The sequence below is a fragment of the Musca autumnalis genome, unplaced genomic scaffold (genome assembly GCF_047663935.1).
Source record: "Musca autumnalis isolate F117 unplaced genomic scaffold, ASM4766393v1 scaffold_3, whole genome shotgun sequence".
In the NCBI taxonomy this organism is placed as follows: domain Eukaryota; kingdom Metazoa; phylum Arthropoda; class Insecta; order Diptera; family Muscidae; genus Musca; species Musca autumnalis.
The window spans coordinates 228,723,842-228,750,472 of NW_027411866.1; the positions used below are offsets into that span (position 1 = coordinate 228,723,842).

General features: G+C 37.4%; 2 protein-coding genes across 2 annotated transcripts; both read right to left on the minus strand.

Annotated features, from left to right (window-relative positions):
* Positions 1–525: 525 nt before the first annotated feature.
* Positions 526–7,133, minus strand: LOC141398451 (trypsin eta-like). Its single transcript, XM_073975734.1, has 4 exons — positions 7,124–7,133; positions 1,606–1,822; positions 1,250–1,535; positions 526–1,180 (listed from the first exon to the last, which is right to left on the minus strand). The coding sequence occupies exons 1-4, from the start codon at positions 7,131–7,133 to the stop codon at positions 800–802; spliced, it is 894 nt and encodes a 297-aa protein (XP_073831835.1). The 3' UTR covers positions 526–799.
* Positions 7,051–25,329, minus strand: LOC141399074 (trypsin eta-like). The gene is made up of 4 exons (XM_073977137.1): positions 25,141–25,329; positions 8,145–8,361; positions 7,789–8,074; positions 7,051–7,719 (listed from the first exon to the last, which is right to left on the minus strand). Exons 1-4 carry the CDS (start codon positions 25,226–25,228, stop codon positions 7,339–7,341), a joined length of 972 nt encoding a protein of 323 aa, XP_073833238.1. The 5' UTR covers positions 25,229–25,329; the 3' UTR covers positions 7,051–7,338.
* Between the last annotated feature and the right edge of the window lie 1,302 nt (positions 25,330–26,631).

The following is a 26,631-nucleotide window of genomic DNA, read 5'->3' on the forward strand; positions in this document are numbered from 1 at the left end:
ATGGAAGACCTCAGCTGAGATCCTCCATTCTTTAGGAGACCTCAGCTGAGGTCTTTTATTTTATAGGAGACCACAACTGGATCCTCTAATCTATAGAGGACATTAACTGAGGTCTTCTATTATCTAGAAGACCTCAATTGAGGTCCTCTATTCTATAGAAAACCTCAACTTAGGTCCTCTGCTTTATAGAATACCTAACATACATAGCGTGTTTGGTACATAAAATACAGAAAATCGGCCGAAAATATATTTATGGGGAATTTATTTCTAACCCAATTTCCTTCACATATACCAAATTTGGAGATTGTATCTGTAACAGTTATAAAGATATTTGCATACAAAATCTATTTTTTCGTTTTTGATGCTATATCTCCAGATCAATGCGGAATTTAAAAAAAATATATATAGGCTTTTTTCATTTCAGGCGATGTAGCAATGTACCCTAAAAGTTTCAGGAAAATCGGTTCAGCGGTTTTTGAGTCTATAAGGCACAAAGAAACAAACAAACGTACTATCTCAATTTTATTTGTTGATAATCAAAGATTTATAACAATTTCTATAATTCCTCTTAACTATTTACATACATATAAACATATTTACAAATTCAATAAAATATCCACCTTTGATCATCATATCTGCTAATTTTAAAAAATATATTTCTGTTCTATTGGTAAATGTTTAAAATACTTCAGTTTATCACATTCGAGTCGAACGATCAAAACAACGACGTTTGGTTAGCCTAATTTTAAATTCTTCAATTAAATTCATTTAAATTCGTTTCTCTTAAACTATTTTGCTATCACTGTCTAAAAAATATCAGAAAACTTAATATTATTATAAAAGGAATGTATGAAAACTTCAAATTCCCCGAACTATTCTTGTACAAATTATAATTAAATGTGCTGTTTTTCTCAACAATCCAATCGTAATAGAACGAGACATTTGTATATACACCAGGATTGTAGGCTTGGCCACAGCCAATGCCCCACGAAACAATGCCCACTTGCCGATCGGCACAGATCAGGGGACCGCCTGAATCACCTTGACAAGCATCAACACCACCTGCAGTAAAATCTCCAGCACAAATCATGTTAAGTGGTATGTTACCGTAGGCAGCATCACAATTTGTATAGGATATGCTGTGTACTTCAACATATAAAAGATTGTTTGGTACAAGACCCTATAAAAGAGAAAAGTTTTAAGAATATGGAATCCTTGTTGCATCATAAGAAATCATGATGGTACTCACCATTTCAGTTCTACCCCAACCACTGACATTGCAGGGTGCATCAAAATTCAATATGACATCATTTAAACGTATCGCCTGTGCTGTTGGCCAGTTCCATGGTATATAGCCATTAATGAATACCAATCCAATATCATTTATATTAGTTGTGGTATCGAAGCCGTCATGCTTAACAATCTCCTGAACATAATATTGCAACATATTGGCTTCTTTGACATATAATTGGCTAGAGCCCACTACAACTTTAAATTCTCCAGCTGTGCGATTGGTTTGGGGATCAGTGTTGTAGCTAAACAATCAAAATGGTTTGGACAATTTTAATATTGAAAGAAAATTGAGATTAAAATGTTTTCACTTACTTTATGAAGCAATGTGCTGCTGTCAGTATAACCCGTTGTGTAATAATGGTTCCTCCGCAAGCATGTCCATATCCAAAGCCACGAGAATTTTCGTATGCCACCAAACGCAATGAGACCTGATATTTGGCATTATTGATCGAAAGTGGAGTGCCTCCAATGATTTTCGATTCCATAGATGGTTTCGAGGCATTTACGGTAATATCTGCTGATAAAGTACCTGAAAGAAAAACATAAAATGATCGCACAAAAAAACAATAATACGTCCCTGATTTTATAAATTAAATGAGGTAGGGGATGAAAGATACCAAGCAACGGTTCTGACCGGCTTTAACATGGCAAAACTCAGGGCTTATCTTGGTCCCTTTCTCATCTCAAGTGGACACTGACCTCGCCGTGGTGTGTCCTGGAGAGCTGCCTTTAACACCCGTTAAAGGTAGTGAGCTAACATGTGCAACGCGTTCACTTCAAAAACATGGTTTTGGGCGTCGTATTAGTAACTCCCTCCTTTAAAAAACTCCCCCTAAAAAAACGAAAAACAAACCCCTCTAAAGCTGGCAACCCCCGCAAACGTTTTAAGGACCATGATCTGTAGCTGGAATGTTCGGTCTCTTTATATAGAAAGTGCGTAGGGAGATGTTCTTGAAAAATACAAGGCCGTTATTACACAACAACACCCAAAGATGACGCAATGTATTAAAGCTGCCTTGACATAAAGCATGAGTTTGGTTGCTGTTTTACAGTTAGTCGGAGGTTAAAACAAACATTAAAACAGTGTCACCCCGGTGGATGAAAGATTTGCTGCAAAACGGATAAAAAAGCTAAATTTATTTGAGCTCATGACCCCCCGGAGGCCAAAAGCAAACTGAAGTACTGATGTCTATCAGCCTCATTTGATGGTCAGAGGTTTCACGGTATTCTCCTTTTCAAATTTGGCATTAAAATCGCCTAGATTAATTTTAATGGCATGGACAGGATAACGATCATATTTTTCATCTAAGCACTCGTAAAATGTATCTATGGTCTGTTGGCCCTTGTCTTCAGCGGGAGCATGAGCTCAAATAAAGCTAATGTTGGAGATTTTTGCATTCGATATTCATAAGAGCACCTGACTGTCTGCAGACCATTATAAACAATAAATCAAATTTATCACATTGTGATAGATGGAAGACATTCTTCGAGCATGTTGGATGTACGATCGTCCCGAGGAGCAAACATAGACCACGACCACCACCTTTTTCCAGCAATGGTACGTACCCGATTAAACGTAGCAAATAAATTACTAACGGACACAACACGGAAGTCGGACATCGGTAAGCTGCGATCACAACATATAGCCACAGCACATTCCGCTCAATTGGCCCAATAGCTTAATCAAAACATTCCTCGTCCCGGTAATTTTTCAAAATTTGGCCACCACATGTAAATAGCCACAAAATCCATACTTAAATTCCAGACACCTCCACCAAATATCACAGGATATGACCAGGAATGTCTAGCTGCTACCGAAGAGAAGAATACGGCATATAGGGCTACAGAATAATCTGTAGCTAAACTGATAGTACTAGCGAGGTAATTTGGTAACTGATAAAGATGGTGTATTCAGGATATGGAAAGAGCAAATTGTTGGTATCCAATACTAGCGAATACCACGAAGATACCAAAGATCCAATAGCAGAAGATAAGATAAGAAGGTAAAGACAGCAATAAACCTGAGGTCCTCTATTCTATAGAAGACCTCAACTGAGGTCCTAGACCTCAACTGAGGTCCTCTATTCTAAAGAAGACCTCAACTGAGGTCCTCTATTCTATAGAAGACCTCTATGGAAGACCTCAACTGAGGTCCTCTATTCTATAGAAGACCTCAACTGAGGTTCTCTATTCTAAAGAAGACCTCATCTGAAATCCTCTATTCTATAGAAGACCTAAACCGTGGCTCTTTATTGTAAAGAATATCTCAACTGAGGTTCTCTATTCTAAAGAAGACCTCAACTGAGGTCCTCTATTCTATAGTAGACCTCAACTGAGGTCCTCTATTCTAAAGAAGACCTCAACTGAGGTCCTCTATTCTATAGTAGACCTCAACTGAGGTCCTCTATTCTATAGAAGACCTCAACTGAGGTCCTCTATTCTATAGTAGACCTCAACTGAGGTCCTCTATTCTATAGAAGACCTCAACTGAGGTCCTCAATTCTATAGAAGACCTCAACTGAGGTGCTCTATTCTATAGAAGACCTCAACTGATGTGCTCTATTCTATAGAAGACCCCAACTGAGGTCCTCTATTCTATACAAGACCTCAACTGAGGTCCTCTATTCTATAGAAGACCTCAACTGAGGTTCTCTATTCTGCAGAAGACCTCAACTGAGGTCCTCCATTCTATAGGAAGACCTCAACTGAGGTCCTCTATTCTATAGAAGACGTCAACAGAGGTCCTCTATTCTATAGAAGACCTCAACAGAAGTTCTCTATTCTATAGAAGACCTCATCTGAAATCCTTTATTCTATAGAAGACCTAAACTGTAGCCCTCTATTGAAAAAAAAAGATCTCAACTGAGGTTCTCTATTCTAATGAAGACCTCAACTGAGGTCCTCTATTCTATAGCAGACCTGAGGTGCTCTATTCTATAGAAGACCTCAACCGAGGTCCTCTATTCTATAGAAGACATAAACTGAGGTCCTCTATTCTATAGAAGACCTCAACTGAGGTCCTCTATTCTATAGAAGACCTCAACTGAGGTCCTCTATTCTATAGAAGACCTCAACTGAGGTCCTCTATTCTATAGAAGACCTCAACTGAGGTCCTCTATTCTATAGAAGACCTCAACTGAGGTCCTCTATTCTATAGAAGACCTCAACTGAGGTCCTCTATTCTAAAGAAGACCTCAACTGAGGTCCTCTATTCTATAGAAGACCTCAACTGAGGTCCTCTATTCTATAGAAGACCTCAACTGAGGTCCTCTATTCTATAGAAGACCTCAACTGAGGTCCTCTATTCTATAGAAGACCTCAACTGAGGTCCTCTATTCTATAGAAGACCTCAACTGAGGTCCTCTATTCTATAGAAGACCTCAACTGAGGTCCTCTATTCTATAGAAGACCTCAACTGAGGTCCTCTATTCTATAGAAGACCTCAACTGAGGTCCTCTATTCTATAGAAGACCTCAACTGAGGTCCTCTATTCTATAGAAGACATTAATTGATCTCATCTATTCTATAGAAGACCTCAACTGAGTTCCTCTATTTTATAGATGACCTCAACTGACGTTCTCTATTCTAAAGAAGACCTAAAGTGTGGTTTTCCATTCTATAGAAGACCTCAACTAAGGTCTTTTATTCTATAGAAGACATCTATTGATTTCGTCTATCTTATAAAATAGCTCAACTCAGGTCCGCTCTTTTATAGAAGACCTCAACTGAGGTCTTTATTCTATAGAAAACCTCAACTGCGGTTCTCTATTCTATAGAAGACCTCAACTGGAAGACTGAAACTGAGATCCACCATTCTATAGAAGACCTCAACTGAGGTCCACTATTCTATGGAAGATCACAACTGAGGCCTTCATTTCTATAAAATACCTAAACTGAGGTTCTGTAGATGACCTCAGCTAAAGTCCTCTAGTAAATATATATAGAGGTCCTCTGTTCTATAGATACCCTACAGAAGACTTCAACTGAGGTCCTCTTTTCTATAGAAGACCTCAACTGAGGTCCTCTATTCTAAAGAAGACCTCAACTGAGGTCCTCTATTCTATAGAAGACCTCAACTGAGGTCCTCTATTCTATAGAAGACCTCAACTGAGGTCCTCTATTCTATAGAAGAGCTCAACTGAGGTCCTCTATCCTATAGAAGACCTCAAATGAGGTCCTGTATTCTATAGAAGACCTCAACTGAGGTCCTCTATTTTATAGAAGACCCCAACTGAGGTTCTCCATTCTAAAGAAGACCTCAACTGAGGTCCTCTATTGAGGTCTTCTATAGAATAGAGGACCTCAGTTGAGGTCTTCTATAGAATAGAGGACCTCAGTTGAGGTCTTCTATAGAATAGAGGACCTCAGTTGAGGTTTTCTATAGAATAGAGGACCTCAGTTGCGGTCTTCTGTAGAATAGAGGACCTCAATTGCGGTCTTCTATAGAATAGAGGACCTCAGTTGAGGTCTTCTATAGAATAAAGGACCTCAATTGAGGTCTTCTATAGAATAGAGGACCTCAGGTGAGGTCTTCAATAGAACAGAGGCCTCTGTTGAGGTCTTTTAGAGAATAGAGGACCTCAGTTGAAGTCTTCTATAGAATGGAGGACCTCTGTTGAAGTCTTCTATAGAATAGAGGACCACAGTTGAGGTCTTCTATAGAATAGAGGACCTCAGTTGAGGTCTTCTATAGAATAGAGGACCTCAGTTGAGGTCTTCTATAGAATAGAGGACCTCAGTTGAGGTCTTATATAGAATGGAGGACCTCAGTTGAGGTCTTATATAGAATGGAGGACCTCAGTTTATGTCTTCTATAGAATAGAGGACCTCGGTTGAGGTCTTATATAGAATAGAGGACCTCAGTTAAGGTCTACTATAGAATAGAGGACCTCAGTTGAGGTCTTCTTTAGAATAGAGAACCTCAGTTGAGATCTTCTTTACAATAGAGGGCCTGTATTCTACAAAAGACCTCAACTGCGGTCGTCTATTCTATAGAAGACCTCAACTGGAAGACTGAAACTTAGATCCACCATTCTATAGAAGACCTCAACTGAGGTCCACTATTCTATGGAAGATCACAATTGAGGCCTTCATTTCTATAAAATACCTAAACTGAGGTTCTGTAGATGATCTCAGCTAAAGTCCTCTTTTCTATAGAAGACCTCAAATGAGGTTCTCCATTCTATAAAAGACACCCTACTGAAGTCCTCTATTCAATAAAAGACCGCAACTGAAGTCCTCTATTCTATGGAAGACCTCAGCTGAGATCCTCCATTCTTTAGGAGACCTCAGCTGAGGTCTTTTATTTTATAGGAGACCACAACTGGATCCTCTAATCTATAGAGGACATTAACTGAGGTCTTCTATTATCTAGAAGACCTCAATTGAGGTCCTCTATTCTATAGAAAACCTCAACTTAGGTCCTCTGCTTTATAGAATACCTAACATACATAGCGTGTTTGGTACATAAAATACAGAAAATCGGCCGAAAATATATTTATGGGGAATTTATTTCTAACCCAATTTCCTTCACATATACCAAATTTGGAGATTGTATCTGTAACAGTTATAAAGATATTTGCATACAAAATCTATTTTTTCGTTTTTGATGCTATATCTCCAGATCAATGCGGAATTTAAAAAAATATATATAGGCTTTTTTCATTTCAGGCGATGTAGCAATGTACCCTAAAAGTTTCAGGAAAATCGGTTCAGCGGTTTTTGAGTCTATAAGGCACAAAGAAACAAACAAACGTACTATCTCAATTTTATTTGTTGATAATCAAAGATTTATAACAATTTCTATAATTCCTCTTAACTATTTACATACATATAAACATATTTACAAATTCAATAAAATATCCACCTTTGATCATCATATCTGCTAATTTTAAAAAATATATTTCTGTTCTATTGGTAAATGTTTAAAATACTTCAGTTTATCACATTCGAGTCGAACGATCAAAACAACGACGTTTGGTTAGCCTAATTTTAAATTCTTCAATTAAATTCATTTAAATTCGTTTCTCTTAAACTATTTTGCTATCACTGTCTAAAAAATAACAGAAAACTTAATATTATTATAAAAGGAATGTATGAAAACTTCAAATTCCCCGAACTATTCTTGTACAAATTATAATTAAATGTGCTGTTTTTCTCAACAATCCAATCGTAATAGAACGAGACATTTGTATATACACCAGGATTGTAGGCTTGGCCACAGCCAATGCCCCACGAAACAATGCCCACTTGCCGATCGGCACAGATCAGGGGACCGCCTGAATCACCTTGACAAGCATCAACACCACCTGCAGTAAAATCTCCAGCACAAATCATGTTAAGTGGTATGTTACCGTAGGCAGCATCACAATTTGTATAGGATATGCTGTGTACTTCAACATATAAAAGATTGTTTGGTACAAGACCCTATAAAAGAGAAAAGTTTTAAGAATATGGAATCCTTGTTGCATCATAAGAAATCATGATGGTACTCACCATTTCAGTTCTACCCCAACCACTGACATTGCAGGGTGCATCAAAATTCAATATGACATCATTTAAACGTATCGCCTGTGCTGTTGGCCAGTTCCATGGTATATAGCCATTAATGAATACCAATCCAATATCATTTATATTAGTTGTGGTATCGAAGCCGTCATGCTTAACAATCTCCTGAACATAATATTGCAACATATTGGCTTCTTTGACATATAATTGGCTAGAGCCCACTACAACTTTAAATTCTCCAGCTGTGCGATTGGTTTGGGGATCAGTGTTGTAGCTAAACAATCAAAATGGTTTGGACAATTTTAATATTGAAAGAAAATTGAGATTAAAATGTTTTCACTTACTTTATGAAGCAATGTGCTGCTGTCAGTATAACCCGTTGTGTAATAATGGTTCCTCCGCAAGCATGTCCATATCCAAAGCCACGAGAATTTTCGTATGCCACCAAACGCAATGAGACCTGATATTTGGCATTATTGATCGAAAGTGGAGTGCCTCCAATGATTTTCGATTCCATAGATGGTTTCGAGGCATTTACGGTAATATCTGCTGATAAAGTACCTGAAAGAAAAACATAAAATGATCGCACAAAAAAACAATAATACGTCCCTGATTTTATAAATTAAATGAGGTAGGGGATGAAAGATACCAAGCAACGGTTCTGACCGGCTTTAACATGGCAAAACTCAGGGCTTATCTTGGTCCCTTTCTCATCTCAAGTGGACACTGACCTCGCCGTGGTGTGTCCTGGAGAGCTGCCTTTAACACCCGTTAAAGGTAGTGAGCTAACATGTGCAACGCGTTCACTTCAAAAACATGGTTTTGGGCGTCGTATTAGTAACTCCCTCCTTTAAAAAACTCCCCCTAAAAAAACGAAAAACAAACCCCTCTAAAGCTGGCAACCCCCGCAAACGTTTTAAGGACCATGATCTGTAGCTGGAATGTTCGGTCTCTTTATATAGAAAGTGCGTAGGGAGATGTTCTTGAAAAATACAAGGCCGTTATTACACAACAACACCCAAAGATGACGCAATGTATTAAAGCTGCCTTGACATAAAGCATGAGTTTGGTTGCTGTTTTACAGTTAGTCGGAGGTTAAAACAAACATTAAAACAGTGTCACCCCGGTGGATGAAAGATTTGTTGCAAAACGGATAAAAAAGCTAAATTTATTTGAGCTCATGACCCCCCGGAGGCCAAAAGCAAACTGAAGTACTGATGTCTATCAGCCTCATTTGATGGTCAGAGGTTTCACGGTATTCTCCTTTTCAAATTTGGCATTAAAATCGCCTAGATTAATTTTAATGGCATGGACAGGATAACGATCATATTTTTCATCTAAGCACTCGTAAAATGTATCTATGGTCTGTTGGCCCTTGTCTTCAGCGGGAGCATGAGCTCAAATAAAGCTAATGTTGGAGATTTTTGCATTCGATATTCATAAGAGCACCTGACTGTCTGCAGACCATTATAAACAATAAATCAAATTTATCACATTGTGATAGATGGAAGACATTCTTCGAGCATGTTGGATGTACGATCGTCCCGAGGAGCAAACATAGACCACGACCACCACCTTTTTCCAGCAATGGTACGTACCCGATTAAACGTAGCAAATAAATTACTAACGGACACAACACGGAAGTCGGACATCGGTAAGCTGCGATCACAACATATAGCCACAGCACATTCCGCTCAATTGGCCCAATAGCTTAATCAAAACATTCCTCGTCCCGGTAATTTTTCAAAATTTGGCCACCACATGTAAATAGCCACAAAATCCATACTTAAATTCCAGACACCTCCACCAAATATCACAGGATATGACCAGGAATGTCTAGCTGCTACCGAAGAGAAGAATACGGCATATAGGGCTACAGAATAATCTGTAGCTAAACTGATAGTACTAGCGAGGTAATTTGGTAACTGATAAAGATGGTGTATTCAGGATATGGAAAGAGCAAATTGTTGGTATCCAATACTAGCGAATACCACGAAGATACCAAAGATCCAATAGCAGAAGATAAGATAAGAAGGTAAAGACAGCAATAAACCGGGTGAAGAATAACAAGGCAGCAGGAGGCAATGGTCTACCAGCCAAGCTGTTCAGAACCTGAGGCGAAACGCTGATAAGGTGTATGCATCAGCTATTAGGAAGACTTACGTTCCTCCACCATCTGGAAGACGATTGGAACCTGAGCATCAAGTGTCCCGTACAAAAGAAGGAGATAAGACTGTGAGATTTAACTACAGGGGCATCACGGTGCTTTTGAAACATATTTAAATGGAAGGTGCTTGTACCTGGGAAGTTTTTGCAGATCCTGAAACTACAATGTTCATAGATAAAAAAAACAAAAAACAAAAAAAAAATCGGCGGAGCGCTTTTTAAATAAATCGCGATTCACGTTGACATTTTTAGGGGTTGTTTATGTTTTCACGATTTTGCTTGGAAACCGCAAGTCCTATCAGAATGGAACTAACGAAAATGCTGTAGCTATCAAAATTCTCTACAAGATTTAACTTTATGGTATTTTCGTAGGTTTTACCATTTTTGAGATATAGAAGTTCAAATTGCACTGACTGTATCGCCCCTTTATAAAACAATGTCATGAAGGGTGCGCCTTAACTAACTTTTAATGAAAACCGCTTACACAGGGTTTTTGTGAATTCTGAAACAGCAATGTTCATAGATGAGAAAAATCCAAAAACAAGAAAAAATCGCTGTAGGGATTTTTAAATAAATTGCGGTCAAAATTCACATTTTTTGGTGTTTTTTAGGTTTTCACGATTTTGCTTGGAAACCGCAAGTCCTATCGAAATGGTGCTAAGAAAAATGTTGCAGCTGTGAAAATTCTCTAGAGGAATCACCTTTATGATTTGTTCCCAGGTTGTATCATTTTTGAGATAAAGAAACTCAGGTTACATTTTAAGGTTTTTATACCCTCAGCCTTTAGGCTAAAGAGGGTATTTACACTTTGATACGATCAAAAATGTGCCTCATCGAAATAATGGTTTTAGACTCCAAGTATGTTTGTACGATATCCGTTTCAGACAATTTTGAGTAGATCTAGCAATGTCCGTCCGTCTGTCTGTCTGGCTGGTGCGCACGATAACTCTCGAACGGATCAATCGATTCGGTTCAAATTTTGGGTATCGAAATATTTTGTCCAAATTCGATTTAAGTTCGAAGATGGGCTATAGGTCCACTCCTTCAGGTACCTCCCCCACAAATATTAAAAAATTGTGGCAAAACTTGTGGGCACGATAATTATTGTAGGGAATAACCGATTTGGTCTATACTTTGCACATCGTGTAATTTCTGCCAAACTTAGATGAGGTTCCAATATGGACTCAATCGGTTCACTCCTTCGGGTACCTCCCACACAAAATTTCGGAAAAGTTCGGTTTAGTATCTGGTCTCGAATCTCTTTGATTTTTGTTTACGCAAGTTGTATTCGCTGTCCTTTATATGATGCTGTAAGTTTCATTAAGGGCAAGTCCATACTTCCTGAGAAAATAGCCTGAAAGTTACAAAAAACCCTATTACACCGTGTGTAGTGGTTGGAGCGCAAGATAACTCTCGAACGGATCTGCCGATTCGGTCCAAAATTTGGCTTTCGTAATATTTTGTCCAAACTTAGTTCAAGTTCAAAGATGGATTATATCGGTCCACTCCTTCTGGTACCTCCCCTACAAAATTTCGAAAATGTTCGGAAAATTTGTGCGAACGATAACTCTTGAAGGAAGTAAACGATTTGGTCCATACTTTGCACATTATGAAATTTCTACCAGACTTAGATGAGGTTCCAATATGGACTCAATCGGTAAACTCCTTCGAGTACCTCCCACACAAAATTTCGGAAAAGTTCAGTTTAGGACCTGCTCTCGAATCGCCTTGGTTTTTGTTGTAACATCTTGTATTCACTGTCCCTTATACGAAGGTACAAGTTTCCTCAGGGGCAAGTCGATACTTCCTGAAAAAATAGCCTGAAAGTTGAAAAAAGAAACCCTATGACACCATGTTTATGGGTGGAAGCGCAAGATAATTCTCGAACGGAAATGCCGATTCCGACTAAAATTTGGCCTTCGTAATATTGTTTCCAAAATTAGTTTAAGTTCGTAGATAAGCCATATCGGTCCACTCCTTCAGGTAAAAAAAGTAAAAGTTGTTTCAGGGGCAAGTCCATACTTCTTGAGAAAACATCCCGAAGGGTGTAAAAAACCCCTATGGCACCCCCATGGTCTGTGTCGGTCCATTCCTTTAAGTACCTTTTCCGCAAAAATTTTGAACTTTAATCCTAATCAACAGTTTTGTCGGTTCATACGACCAACATTTTGTAACCCCCTAAATACATAAGTTTTTTGTGAAAAAAAGTGTTTCAATTTGCACAGGCTGAGGGTATATCTCTGTCGGCAAAGCCGACTGATACTTTTTTACTTGTTTTGTTAGTTTTTTGCGATTTTTCTTGAATGCGGCGAGTCTTATCGATATGGAACCTGAGAAAATCTTAAAGCTGTGAAAATTCCTTACAAGACTGGCTTATGTAACTTTTCCTAGGTTGTACCATTTTTTAGATATATAAATTTAAGTTGGGAATTTGAAGTCATGACATTGTTTTATAAGGGGGCGATACAGAATTGAATTTGAATTGTCCCAATTTGAACTTCTATATCTCAAAAACGGTAAAACCGACGAGAATGCCATAATGGTCAATCTTATAGAAAATGTTTATAGCTACAACATTTTCTTTAGTCCAATTTTGATAGGACTTGCGGTTTCTAAGCAAAATCGTGAAAACCTAAAAACCCTTAAAAACTGCCAACTTAAAATTTATTTAAAAAGCCCTCCGGCGATATTTTTTATTTTTTCTTATCTATGAACATTGTAGTTTCAGAATCTGCAAAAACTTACCAATTGCATTGCCATTGGCCAGATATTTATCCTGCAGCAAATCCTGGAAAAGACCCAAGAGATGCAGATCGACACCTACTATTATAAATCAGCATTCCAAAATCTGCTACGTTCTATGTTATTCCAAGCCATGTCTGAATTTGGTATCCCCGCTAAGCTCATTCGGCTTTGTAAGATGACATTAACTTATACATGGTTCTCAGTTAAAATAGGAATGAACCTCCCTGAAGAGTTTGGTTCCAAAAGAGGTTTCATAGAATACAGACTTTCGTGTGACTTATTCCACATTCTGCTGCAATAGGTAATACAAGATGCAGCTGTTAAAAGAAATTTACAACAATAGCCACATGTTACTTGCTTATGCTGATGACATAGACATCATGGGTCGATCAGTAAAAGCAGTAACTGATACCATTATGAAGGTCAAAGGAGAATCTGCAATAATGGGTCTGACGGTAAACTGCGAGAAGACCATGATGATGGTGTCGAAGCGCAATGCGTCCATTGAGCTCGGACCAACTGTTGAAGTTGGTTCCTATGATGTTGATGTAGTTTAAAAATTCGTCTACCTCGGCACCACCATAAACACAAGAAACAACATCAGTTGTGAAATATGGAGACGAATTGTATTGACCAACAGATGCTACTTTGGCTTAAGTAAGTGGTTTAAAAACAAAGCCACATCTCGTCTAACAAAAGTTACACTTTACAAAAGGCTGATATTACTCGTGCTTATGTATGGCTCGGAAGCATGGGTACTTGCGCTAGTAGATAAAGCAGTGCTTGGAGTGTTTGAGAGAAAAACTCTTCGAAAGATCTAAGAGCCAATCTGCGTACAACGACATCAGTATAGTGAAATATATCGAGATACAACAAGTGCGTAGGCTGGGCCATGTCCAAGAATGAGCGATGAAGAACCCGCTAAAAAGGTGTATAAATACTGTACACGCAGAACTGGAAGGTCAAGTCTTCGATGGAGTAAACAAGTGGAAGAAGAATCGAAAAATGCGGCATTCCAAAATGGAAAAGCAAAGCAACAAATGAAGAGGAATGAAATTTTTTTAGATTTGCACACGTGTTGGCTCCGAAGCCTGGGTACTTGCGCAGGCAGACATAGCAGTGCTTTGTTTGAGAGAAAAATTCTGCGAAAGATCTACGGACCAATCTGCGTTGACGGTGAATATCGACGTCGCATGAACCACGAACTGTATCTGCTATACAACGACATTAATATTGTTAAACGTATCGAGATGCAGCGATTGCGTTGGCTAGGCCATATCATACGAATGAGCGATGATGAAGCCGCTAAAAAGGCGTATAAATACGGACCGCCTGGCGGTGCACGCAGAATTGGCAGGCCAAGGAATAGATGGCGCAAACAAGTGGATGATGAGATGAAAAGGCGCGGTATTCCAGAGTGCGAAGCAACAAATAGAGAGGAATGGAGATCTTGTCTTAGTTCGGCCTATGGAACAAATGTTCTGTAATGGGCCAGCTAAGTAAGTAAGTACACGTGTTCTCTAGATGGTTACTTAAGTACGGAGGTAAGTAAGCTCTAAAAATAGATGCTTGATTCAAGAACCCTTAAAAAACTATATATATAATCATTTGCTATGTCATGTTGCAATTGTGTTTATTAAAATAAACTTATCAATATTTACAAAAAAGCTTTAAATATTGATTTAAATGAGTACTTCGTGCACACTTTCCAGCTATATCGAGTGGCAACTATTAGATGTCCGTCAATAATGTATATAGTAAACAAATAACACTTCACTGCCTAAGGTCTTAGTAATTATATTTGTATTGGTTCAAGTGAGGTCGTAATAGATTCGATCTTTTCATCCGCATTTAAAGCCATTTTAGCGATTCAATAGATATGAAGTTTGTGTTTTTATGTACACACGTGTATATTTTCTTTTATGTTTACAGCTATAAAAGTTTTATTACAATGCATCTTTATAAGACACCCATGAATAAGACCCCCCACCCAGGCATTCCAGGAGGGATCTTCAGAAAGAGAGGTCCAACGTCACATGAGAACCCTTAGATCAACAAGCTTAGCAAGCAGGTTTAAATAGCATTCACCTGGATGCAGTTGCAGATGCATAAACTACTATCGTTTGAATGCGGTCCTCGAAGAACATTTCCCATATGTCGCAGCTGAGGACGTCAGCCGCCACGACAAACCCGAGTTTGTTTCGCTCAACTACGTTCGGAATAGTGCAGCCATCTAAATTCTTATAGGGTAATTACCGATGACACCGTGCAAAATATCTGTCCCGCATGCGGCAAAGACCCGCATAATACAGTACACCTTTTCAACTGCCCTTCCAGACTTACTCAATTAACTCCAGTAGATCTGTGGTTACATCCCATATAAAACACGCAAATACGTAGAACTGGAGATACACCCAGATCCATATTAAGCAGAAAAACGAACATAAACCATATAAACTACTATAACAATCTCTGGTGTAGATTGTACATGAAAACACAAGGGAGGATTGGTATAGACTGCCGGAGGAGCATTTTGTCTCATTGTGATCTTATCTGGTAGTTACATAACGTGTTTGAATGCAGATCACCCCTTGTGATCTTATATGATGGGTATGTAACGCGTTAGATTGTAAATCAACAACAGAGCGATTTTATTGAATTTTCTTTTAGTTAGGTACTGCTTATGAGAAGCGGCAAATACGTCTAGTATTTTTATTTTAGTAGTAATGGACAATAATGAGTTGTTTTACAAGAGTAGTAGAATAAATAATTTACATGGTTGTATTTTATCAATTAACTTTAAAATTCAATAAATCAATCACAATAGAAAAGAGGATAAGTTACAAATTCACAATTACAATTACGTACAAATGCTTTAAAACTATTACTACTGAAACGTGGAGGGCATAAAATTGTAATTACTAAAATATGGATTGCTTCAATACTGTTATAACAAAAAAACCAGTAAGGAAATGATCATAGACGGGCGGGGCCGACTATATGATTTTTAGGAGACTTATATATCAATTTGAACTGATTTCTATATAATATGGTACACTTATTACTAGACAAAATTCTGTCACACATTCTGAAAATGCCAGATATGGGTATCTCTGGAGGGAAGAATGCTGGATTTACTGCTGTGTTTTGCATAGAAAATTACTCCGTGGATATCAAAATATTTTCCTCCGGTTGCAGTTTTGGCAGAAGTGGGTAGAAAAAGAAATAACACAGGGCGTATAAGTTGTTTGGTAAAGAACAGTAATGGTTCTTTATTTAGTTTATTCAAATTTGGATATTTGAACAAAGCGCTTACCGAATGAACAGAATCGGCCGAAAATATATATGGGAGCTATATCCAAATCTAAAACGATTTCGATATAATTTGGAACATTTATTTTTAGAGCGAATTCAGTCACACATTCCATATTGCATCAAAATCGGACATATAAAACGTGTTTGGTTCCGCAAATAAGTCAAATCGGCCGAAAATATATATGGAAGCTATATCCAAATATGAACCGATTTTGATGTAACTTGGCACATTTATTCACACCGAATTCAGTCCCATATTCCATATTTCATCGAAATCAAACATATGTATATGGTAACATGGGGCGCCTTCGCCACTGGGGCGTCTACGCCATCGCCGATTTTCTCGCAAACTATAAATGATAGAAAAAATCCGTTAAAGGAAAAATTGTGAATTTAATGTAGGTCTAACATCTCCCAAAAGTATGATAGCGGACGCACGCGGTTTTGTGTTTTCAAGGTATTGGGAAAAATAATTATGGTAGGTATGTTATGTGATATCTTCTTTACCTTTTGTGATATCAAAAACATATTTTATGCCGTTAAAAGACAACTACTGAAGATTACTTACTTAGCTGGCCTTTTACAGAACATTTGTTCCATAAGCCGAACTAAGAAAAAATCTCCAATCCTCTCTGTTTGCTGCTGTATTTTCCCAATCTGGGATATGTAGCTTTGTGATATCTCGTTTCACTTGTTCGCTCCAACGAAGCTTTGGCCTTCCAGATCTGCGAGAACCTCCATGCGGCCCGAATTAATACGCATTTTTAGCGGGTTCATCATCACTCATTCTTATAACATGGCCTAGCCATCGCAATCGTTGTATCTCGATTCGTTCAACTATATTGATGTCATTGTATAGTTGATACAGCTCGATGTTCATACGACGCCGATATTCGCCGTCAACACAGATTGGCCCGTAGATCTTTCGAAGAATTTTTCTCTCAAACACACAAAGCACTGCCTTATCTGCTTGAGCAAGTACCCATGCTTCGGAAGCATACATTAGCACGGGTAGTATCAGTGTTTTGTACAGTGTTATTTTTGTTTGACGAGAGGTGGCTTTATTCCTAAACTGCTTATTCAGCCCAAAGTAGCATCTGTTAGACAACACTATTCTTCTTCGTATTTCACAACTGATGTTATTTGTTGTGTTTATGGCGGTGCCGAGGTAGACGAAGTCCTTTACTACCTCAAAATTATAGGTACCAACATTCACAGATGGTGCTGTGTTTATGGACATATTACGCGTCGATACCATCAACTTGGTTTTTACGCCGTTTACTGCCAGACCAACTTTAGCAGATTCTCTTTCGACTTTTGCAAAGGTGTCAGTTACTTCCTTTACCGATCGACCCATGATGTCAATGTCGTCGGCATAAGCCAGTAACATGTGGCTGTTCGTGTATATCGTTCCATTTCTTTTGACCTTCGCGTCTCGTATGACCTTTTCCAGCAGGATGTTAAATAGATCACACGACAGGCCGTCTCCTTGTCTGAAACCTCTTTTGGTAGTAAACTCTTCGGAGAGGTTCTTTCCAATTTTAACTGAGGATCTCGTCTCAGTTAATGTCATTCTACAAAGTCGAATGAGCTTTGCAGGAATACCAAAATCAGACATGGCTTGGAACACCTTTGAACGTATAGGGCTGTCGAATGCTGCTTTATAATCGACGAAAAGATGGAAGGTGTCGATCCGCATTTCTTGGGTTTTTTCCAGGATTTGTCTCAAGGTAAATATCTGGTCAATGGTGGATTTGCCAGGTCTAAAGCCGCACTGATAGGGTCCAATAATTTCATTGATCATAGGCTTTAGTCTCTCACACAATATGCCAGATACTATCTTATATGCAATAGGGAGCAGACTTATGCCCCTATAATTGGAGCACACAGTCTTATCACCCTTCTTGTGGACTGGACATAGGATGCTCACGTTCCAATCGTCGGGTACGCGTTCTTCCTGCCAGATGGTGCTAACTAGCTGATGCATACACCTTATCAGCGTGTCGCCTCCGGTTGTGAACAGCTCGGCTGGTAGGCCATCTGCTCCTGCCGCCTTATTTCTTCAGCCGGTTTATTGCTGTCCTTACCTCATCTTGGCTGGGCGGTATACATTCAATACCATCATCTGGGATTGGATCTGTGGTATCTTCGCCGTCTTCACTGCTATCGGATACCAACAGTTTGGAAAAATGTTCTTTCCATATCCTGAGCACACTATCTGTATCAGTTACCAAATTACCTTGTTGATCTCTACAGGAGGATATTCCTGTACCAAAGCCATCAGTTTGATGCTTCACTCTTTGGTAGAATTTTCGGACTTCGTTCTGTCTCCTGTACATCTCCATTTGTTCACACTCCCTCTTTTCCATTTCTCTCTTTTTCCTGCGGAAAAGACGTTTCTCCTCTCTCCTTTTCTCCCGATACCTCTCTCGTGCGCTACGCGTTGCGACTGACTGTAAAGTAGCCCTATATGCCGCATTTTTTTTCTTCGGTAGCAGCACGGCACTCCTGGTCATACCACGGATTCTTTGGTGGAGGTCTCTGGTATCCAAGTACTGATTTTGCGGCTGTTTGCATGGAGTGGGCAATATTTTGCCATTGTGCTGATATGTTATCGGGACGAGAAGCGCTATCATTAAGCAATTGGGTCAGTTGAGTGGAATATGCTGTGGCTATCTGTTGTGTTTGCAGCTTGGCGATGTCCAACTTTCGTGTTGTGTCTGTCCGTGCTTTATTTGCAACGTTTAGACGGGTACGTACCTTTGCTGAAACGAGGTAATGGTCCGAATCTATGTTTGCTCCTCGGAACGATCGTACATCCAACACGCTCGATGAATGTCTTCCATCTATCACAACGTGAACAATTTGATTTATTGTTCTTTGGTCTGGAGACAGCCAAGTGCCCTTATGAATATCGAGATGCTTAAATCTGGTACTGCTAACTACCATGTTTTTTTGCCGCTGCGAAGTCTATCAGCCTCATTCCATTGTCTGATGTTTCACTATGTAGACTGAATTTCCCGACTGTTGGGCCAAAGATATTCTCCTTTCCAATTTTGGCATTAAAATCGCCTAGAATGATTTTAATGTCATGGGCAGGGCAACGGTCATATGTTTCTTCTAAGCGCTCGTAAAATATATCTTTGGTCTGTTCGTCCTTTTCTTCAGTGGGAGCATGAGCGCAAATAAAGCTGATGTTGAAGAATTTAGCTTTTATTCGAATTGCAGCAAGTCTTTCATTCACTGGGGTGAAGCTGGATACCAGATGTTTTAGTCTCCGACTAACTACGAATCCACAACCAAACTCATGCTTTACGTCATGGCAGCTATAATACAGTGCGTCACCTTTAGGTGTTGTTGTTACGCCTTTCCCAATCCATCGTACTTCCTGTATGGCAGTAATATCGGCCTTGTACTTTTCAAGTACGTCTGCCAATGCGAAGACTGCACCTTCTCTATAAAGAGTGCGAACATTCCAGTAGTGCGATTCTCTAACTCATTTTTTGAGTTACCGACAAATGTCGGTAAAATTAAAATGCTTATAATTTCGGTAGTTAACGATATTATTCGGTAAGTTAGCTACCAATAAAAAGTAGTCGTAAAGTTCTACCGATAGCAACAATGTTGTCAACTTTTATTTGAACTTTTCATTCATAATTTTGCGTTTTAATGTTACCGATTTTTGTCGGTAACTCAAAAAATGTGTTAGAGAATCGCACTACAGGTACAGATTCGCAGATCATGGTCCTTAAAACGTCTGCGGGGTTCGTCAACTTTAGAGGGGTTTGTTTTTCTTTTCTTTCGTTTTTTCATAGTAGGCTGTTTTTTCTAGGGGAGGGTTACTAACCCGACGCCCAAACCCAAGTTTTTAACGTTCTTATGAGTGAACGCGCGGCACATGTTAGCTCACTACCTTTAACGGGTGTTAAAGGCAGTTCCCCAGGTGACACCACGGGGAGGTCAGTGTCCACTTGAGACGAAAGAGGTACCAAGATAAATCCTGGGCTTTGCCATGTTAAAACCGGTCAGGACCGTTGCTTGGTATCTTCCATCCCCTACGTCAATGGTTCTTTATTTAGTTTATTCAAATTTGGAAATTTGAACAAAGCGCTTACCGAATGAACAGAATCGGCCGAAAATATATATGGGAGCTATATCCAAATCTAAACCGATTTCGATATAATTTGGAACATTTATTTTTAGACCGAATTCAGTCACACATTCCATATTGCATCAAAATCGGACGTATAAAACGTGTTTGGTTCCGCAAATAAGTCAAATCGGCCGAAAATATATATATGGAAGCTATATCCAAATATGAACCGATTTTGATGTAACTTGGCACATTTATTCACACCGAATTCAGTCCCATATTCCATATTTCATCGAAATCAAACATATGTATATGGTAACATGGGGCGCCTTCGCCACTGGGGCGGCTACGCCATCGCCGATTTTCTCGCAAACTATAAATGATAGAAAAAATCCGTTAAAGGAAAAATTGTGAGTTTAATGTAGGTCTACCATCTCCCAAAAGTTGGCAGTTGTGTCATAGGTATGATAGCGGACGCATGCGGTTTTGTGTTTTCAAGGTATTGGGAAAAATAATTATGGTAGGTATGTTATGTGATATCTTCTTTACCTTTTGTGATATCAAAAACATATTTTATGCCGTTAAAAGACAACTACTGAAGATTATAAATCCAAATAATTCGCATGAAAAAATCAATTACAAATGTCAATATAGTAATATTATGAAATATGTAAGGGGTGGGGCGCCTACGCCATGATAGGGGTGTGGTGGATTAATGTTAGAAATTTGTAATGTTTAACTTAAATTTTTTATGCCATAGATATACCAGATATAATGTGAAGTTAAAATCAACTATTATCCTAAACGTATCTTGTTTTAGTAATATCTTCGAACTTAAATCAAATCTGGACAAAATATTTCGATACCCAAAATTTGAACCGAATCGATTGATCCGTTCGAGAGAGACAGACGGACGGACATTGCTAGATCTACTCAAAATTGTCTGAAACGGATATCGTACAAACATACTTGGGGTCTAAAACCATTATTTCGATGAGGCACATTTTTGGTCGTATCAAAGTGTAAATACCCTCTTTATCCTAAAGGCTGAGGGTATAATTAATCTTGGGTTTATTTCTTTACAAGAATGTTTTACCTACTGATGCCAAAAACCACTTATTTAAAATGTCTCAAAAAATGTGGCTCGCTGTTGATGTGTAATGATGAGATGCGGCTGATTTTTTTTTAAATTGAACTTAAGTGGTACGGACAGTATTTAAATAAAATTTAATATTGATTAAATGTAACAAAATTTTCAGTGTTCGTCATTTTCATATTAAATATTGTTTATTTGTTTTTTACAAGTCTTTCCGCATACCAAGTAGCGGGCAATTTGCTAGTTTTACATACATAAAGCATGCACTTAAGCAAAAACAAAATTTAAAACAATTTTTTGACGGATTTATGGCGAAAAACCTATAAATTTTTTTGTAGATGATATCGAAACGTTTAATTTGACAGTTCCCAATTTTTTAAAAATGTACATTTTTAATTCCGCTTCGCTTAAGTTCTAGATTATTAGGTTCTTAATGATCCCACAAAAACATATGCTGATGTCAGAACATTGGTGCAATACAGTGGTGTGAAAAATAATAAGGACACTTCAATCCATAACCAAGACTACATTGAAAACTGACTAAAAAAGTGAAAATTACATTAGTTTATAAAATTAATTGTTTTCTTAACATGTTAAGAAAAGTATTATAAAAATATTTTGATTGCTTGTAACCATATTTTATTTATCTTTTATATTTTATGCGAATTGTCGTAGTTTGATGTGTGAAAAATAATAAGGACACTTCATGACATCTTTTATTAAGGACCAAATTTGAATGAAATTAATGCAGGTTCTTACTAAATAATGGTAGATAAAGTGTTTCAGTGTCATTAATACTTTGTAGACGATCCTTTGTTTTCTAAAAAGGAAGCGCATCGTCTGGGCATCGAGTCGACCAAATTTTGGCACTTCTCTACTGGTATCGCGTCCTGCGCAACCTGTATAAGCTGCCAAAGGTCGCCATAATTTGATGGACACTTTCCCCTGCTTGATTTTTTAAGTTCATTCCACAAAAATTTTCAATCGGGTTCAAATCAAGGGATTGTATGGGCCATTCTAAGAACTTAACTTAATTATCCTGGAACACCTTTTTTTCATTTTGCCGTCAGTTTTGGGTCATTAACCTGGCTGAAGACTCATTTGAGAGGCACACCCCCTTCAGCACACGGAAGAATTATTTTTTTTCAAAATTTCAATGTAATCTGGTGATTTCAAAAACACTTTGAATACTGTATAGAGACCCCATAGCATAGTAAGAAAATGAGCCCCACACCATGCTGTTACCTCTGCACTATTTAGCCGCCTTCAGAGTATATTTTGGGTTATATTATTGATTTTTAGGTTTTCAAACCTGATAAACTCCTCTATCGGAACAAAAAAATATATTTGGTTTCATCAGACTAAAGAATGGTACGCAATTTTTCTTAGACCAAGCGATGTGATTTCTAGCAACCTGTATTATTTGCTGAATATTTTTATACCCTACACCACTACGTGGGAAGTGTATAATTTTTCGATTAAAATGATACTTTTCTGACACTGTGAGCTCTAATGTGGCCACCACAGAGTGTTTTAGGAGTTGTTGATAAGTCAAAATTAATATTTAAGTAGTTTTTTTATTTGTAAAGGTGTGGTAAAAGGATCTTTTTTAATCATCGAATAACGCATTTATTATTACAGGAGCAATTTTTGGATTTCTGCTACGACTTTTATCTTTGAAGTTCACTTAGCTGCATCCTCCACCAGTGTTTTTAAAGATTCTAAGCTTTTTCTGTAATTATTCTGTATGAATTTCCTTCTTTATGTAAACAATTTAATGATTTCTCGAGTAGCGTGATAACAATGCGTATTTTTACCCATATTTGCAAAGAAAAACTGAAAAATACCGGTAGATTTAACATTTAATGAATAGAAATTAATTAATTTTAATGTTTTACTTACAGGAAAGAATCACAAAAAAATAATATCAATTTATTTGTACTAAAACGAAAAACTGTCCTTATTATTTTTCAAAGCAGAAATCACGGATTTTATGAAAAATATTTGTTTTGTATAAAAACTAAACAGAAAGAAAACAAAATCGTAACGGGATTTCTTATTGCAATACATGTACATTTTCAAAAACAAATTTCCATCGCAAATTCTTCCATTTTATACATTTTAGGAGCGACCAAAAGTTGTGAATGTCACTGTCCTTATTATTTTTCACACCACTGTATTTTTCAAGAAACAATTCCGAAAATACTCGTAGCTTAAGGTGTAATGTATCAGATGAAAACAAAATCTTGTGAAAATATTTGAAAGATTTCTTGTAAAAGCCCCATAACCCCTTAATAATTATGATCTTTCGTAAAATAATATTGCTATTTATATACCCTACACCACCCTGTGGTAAGGGTATTATGTGTATTATGCATTTGTATGTAACATGCCTAAGGAAAAAAGATAGACCCATAGTTCCTTCTAGGGATATACATAGAATCACTTTCTGAGTCGATTTATGCATGTCGCATTTATTGTTCGATATGGAATTGGGGAAGATCATTTTTTAGCCTATTGAAGAACGCCATTGCTTTTGGTTAAAATCGGTTCAGATTTTTCGGACGATTTCAGGTATTTGGTGCACCAAAAACACGCTGTATCTGTCCAATTTTGATGAAATTTGGATTGTGTGAAGGAATTAGGTCTATAGATAAATGTGCCACATTATATCGAAATCGGTTCAGATTTTGATATAGCTCCCATATAAATTTTCGGCTGATTTTTGATATTTGGTGCACGAAAGACGTTGTATATGTTCGATCTCAATGAAATTTGGAATGTGTGACGGAATTCGGTCTAGAAATAAATGTGCCAAATTATATCAAAATCGGTTCAGATTTGGATATAGCTCCCATATATATTTTTGGCCGATTTTTGGTATTTCGTGCACAAAACACGTTATATATGTCCGATCTCAATGAAATATGGAATGTGTGACTTAATTTGGTCTAGAAATAAGATTTGGATATAGCTCCCATATACATATATTTAGAGCTATGTATGTCTAATTTTGATGAAATTTGGAATGTGTGACGGTTTTTGGTCTAGAAATATATGTTTCAAATTATATCGTAATCTGTTCACATTTGGATTCCCATATATATTTTACCTATTCACACAGGTGTAGGGGATCATATAGTCGGCCCCGTCCGACTTTGATCCTTTCCTTACTGGTTATATTTGTGAAATGTGCAGTTTTACTTTATCAGTAAACGTGTTATAAATTTATAAAACAGCATGGAGTTACGTCCTGACCTGTTCTATCTGACAGATTTCCTCGTTACGTACAGAACATTTATTGACTCTATGAATGATTAGATTGTTAAAAATATTTTTCGCATATTTCGTTTTTCAAGCGAAGTTATTAACCCACCATAAGAGCGTATGATCAATATAATAAATCAAGGTCCAAAATATGGCACATTACTCATACGCATCAAACAATAAATGTCTCATCAAATTAATTAAATTAATTAAACAAATGTTCTCTCATCCAGAATAACACACATACATAAATATTCACACTTACATATTCCGACAAAAAATAATACCAGAAAAGGTAATCGAAGTCAATTTCTGACTCTCCGTCTCTCTTCATTAGTAGAGGGGAACATCATTTCTGAGTAAAAGATTAATGCTCAACAGAGCCGTTAAACTAAACAGAAAATACAGAGTGAATACCATAAACAAAAGTAAACAAATCATAAACGACTCTCTCATATAACTCTTAGTATATTTCGTATCTTAGACACACTATGTTAGGAAAAAAAAACGAAACATTCTCTGATACCCGTGTTAACCAAACTATCAAAGCGTTAAGAAATCACAAAAACAATCACTCAGTTAAGACGTTAACACTTTAATCAACACCTTGCCCAACACTTTGTAATGACAATGAATTAATTTGTTTTGATTCACTTACTTGCATTGCTCGGAGGAAAAATACACAACAAAATAACCAAAAGACTCTGCAACAGGGCCAATTGGATTTCGTGTCGATTATTTATCATTATTTAAAAATTTAGTGATTCGCTTTGATTTCGATGTAAGTTTTGTAATTCGCGCCCGTCGAAAATCAAATCACAACTGATGTATTTTTGATTTTGCAGAACTTTATTGCGATATGACAAATGCAATTGATTCGTTATAAGTGACGCGACACAACGCCTATCTTCATATCTTATCGGCAGCAACAACGAAATAAAACAAATCATGAGCCCCGTAATCACACAAACAACCAGTGTAAAAGCCCAAAATAATGACAAGCTCTTAAAATACACTAGACCAGTGCACAGTGGATCCACCCATTGGCCAAAAATAAAAAAATGAATGTTAAAATTTTGGTACAACATCTGGCAACAATGACAGCTATGACATGGATCTTTTTAAAAATATATTAGTTTTTGTTTTATTCGAACGCGATCTTCTTAAGAATAGCTTCAAAAGTCGGAACATTTGACTAATATTTTTTGTTGTAAGTGCAACCTATATTTTATGTGCAAGTAAATATATTCAAAATATCGCGAAACCAATACGTATAACAAAATATTATAGTGGATTTTGAAGGAGGAGGTATTTGCTTAGTTTTCATTAAAAATTTGTGTTTTCGCGTGTTGTGGAATTCTAGTTAGCTGCATATTTTCATAGTGTTTTTTTGTAATGCCAATTCGATCATATACTTAAATTTGACCTATGGTTTTAGTCATGATGCCCACCAGTGCCCACCTCAGGAATAATTTAGCAAAGTAGGTCATGGGTTTAAGATTATTCATTATTAAAATCAGCTGCCATCTAATGCCAGACTATAAATGGTGGGCTGCTGACTAAAGCTACCCTAGAATAGGGTTTCTATGGATATATTAGCGTATAACTCTGTTATTTGACCACGTACATTAACATAATTGGTATCAGTGGCAAGATGAAGAAATCTTCTTCCAAATTTGTCTTACGTTGGCGGTAGGTGCATTTCAGGAAGATCGCTATAAGATCTATATAAAAAATTGTACGAATTTTCAGACAAAAATTTTGATTTTTTTAATCCGCTAAATTTGTTGGATTTTATGTTGTTTTTGGAGATTGTTTTGTTTTTCCAAGCCTATTTTTGCATCATAAGATAATAGGGACCTTCGTTCATGTCATTTTGTATTAACAGCATTATACAATTCTTACCGTATACCCCCTCCAGAGGGGAAAGGGGGGAAATGTTACGCTGTTGGTTTCTTAAAACACTCTTCGCAGCAGCACAAAGCTGTAACCGGCGCATTGGCTTGATTTTTACACTCTAAATATTTTTGGCCACTTTCTCCATACAAGTGGATCCACTGTGCAGTGGTACGATACTAAAAAAGTGGTTCTGTGCTCTTGAAATGTCTATAAAAATAAACTGGAAATAGATAATTAATAACTAACCTTA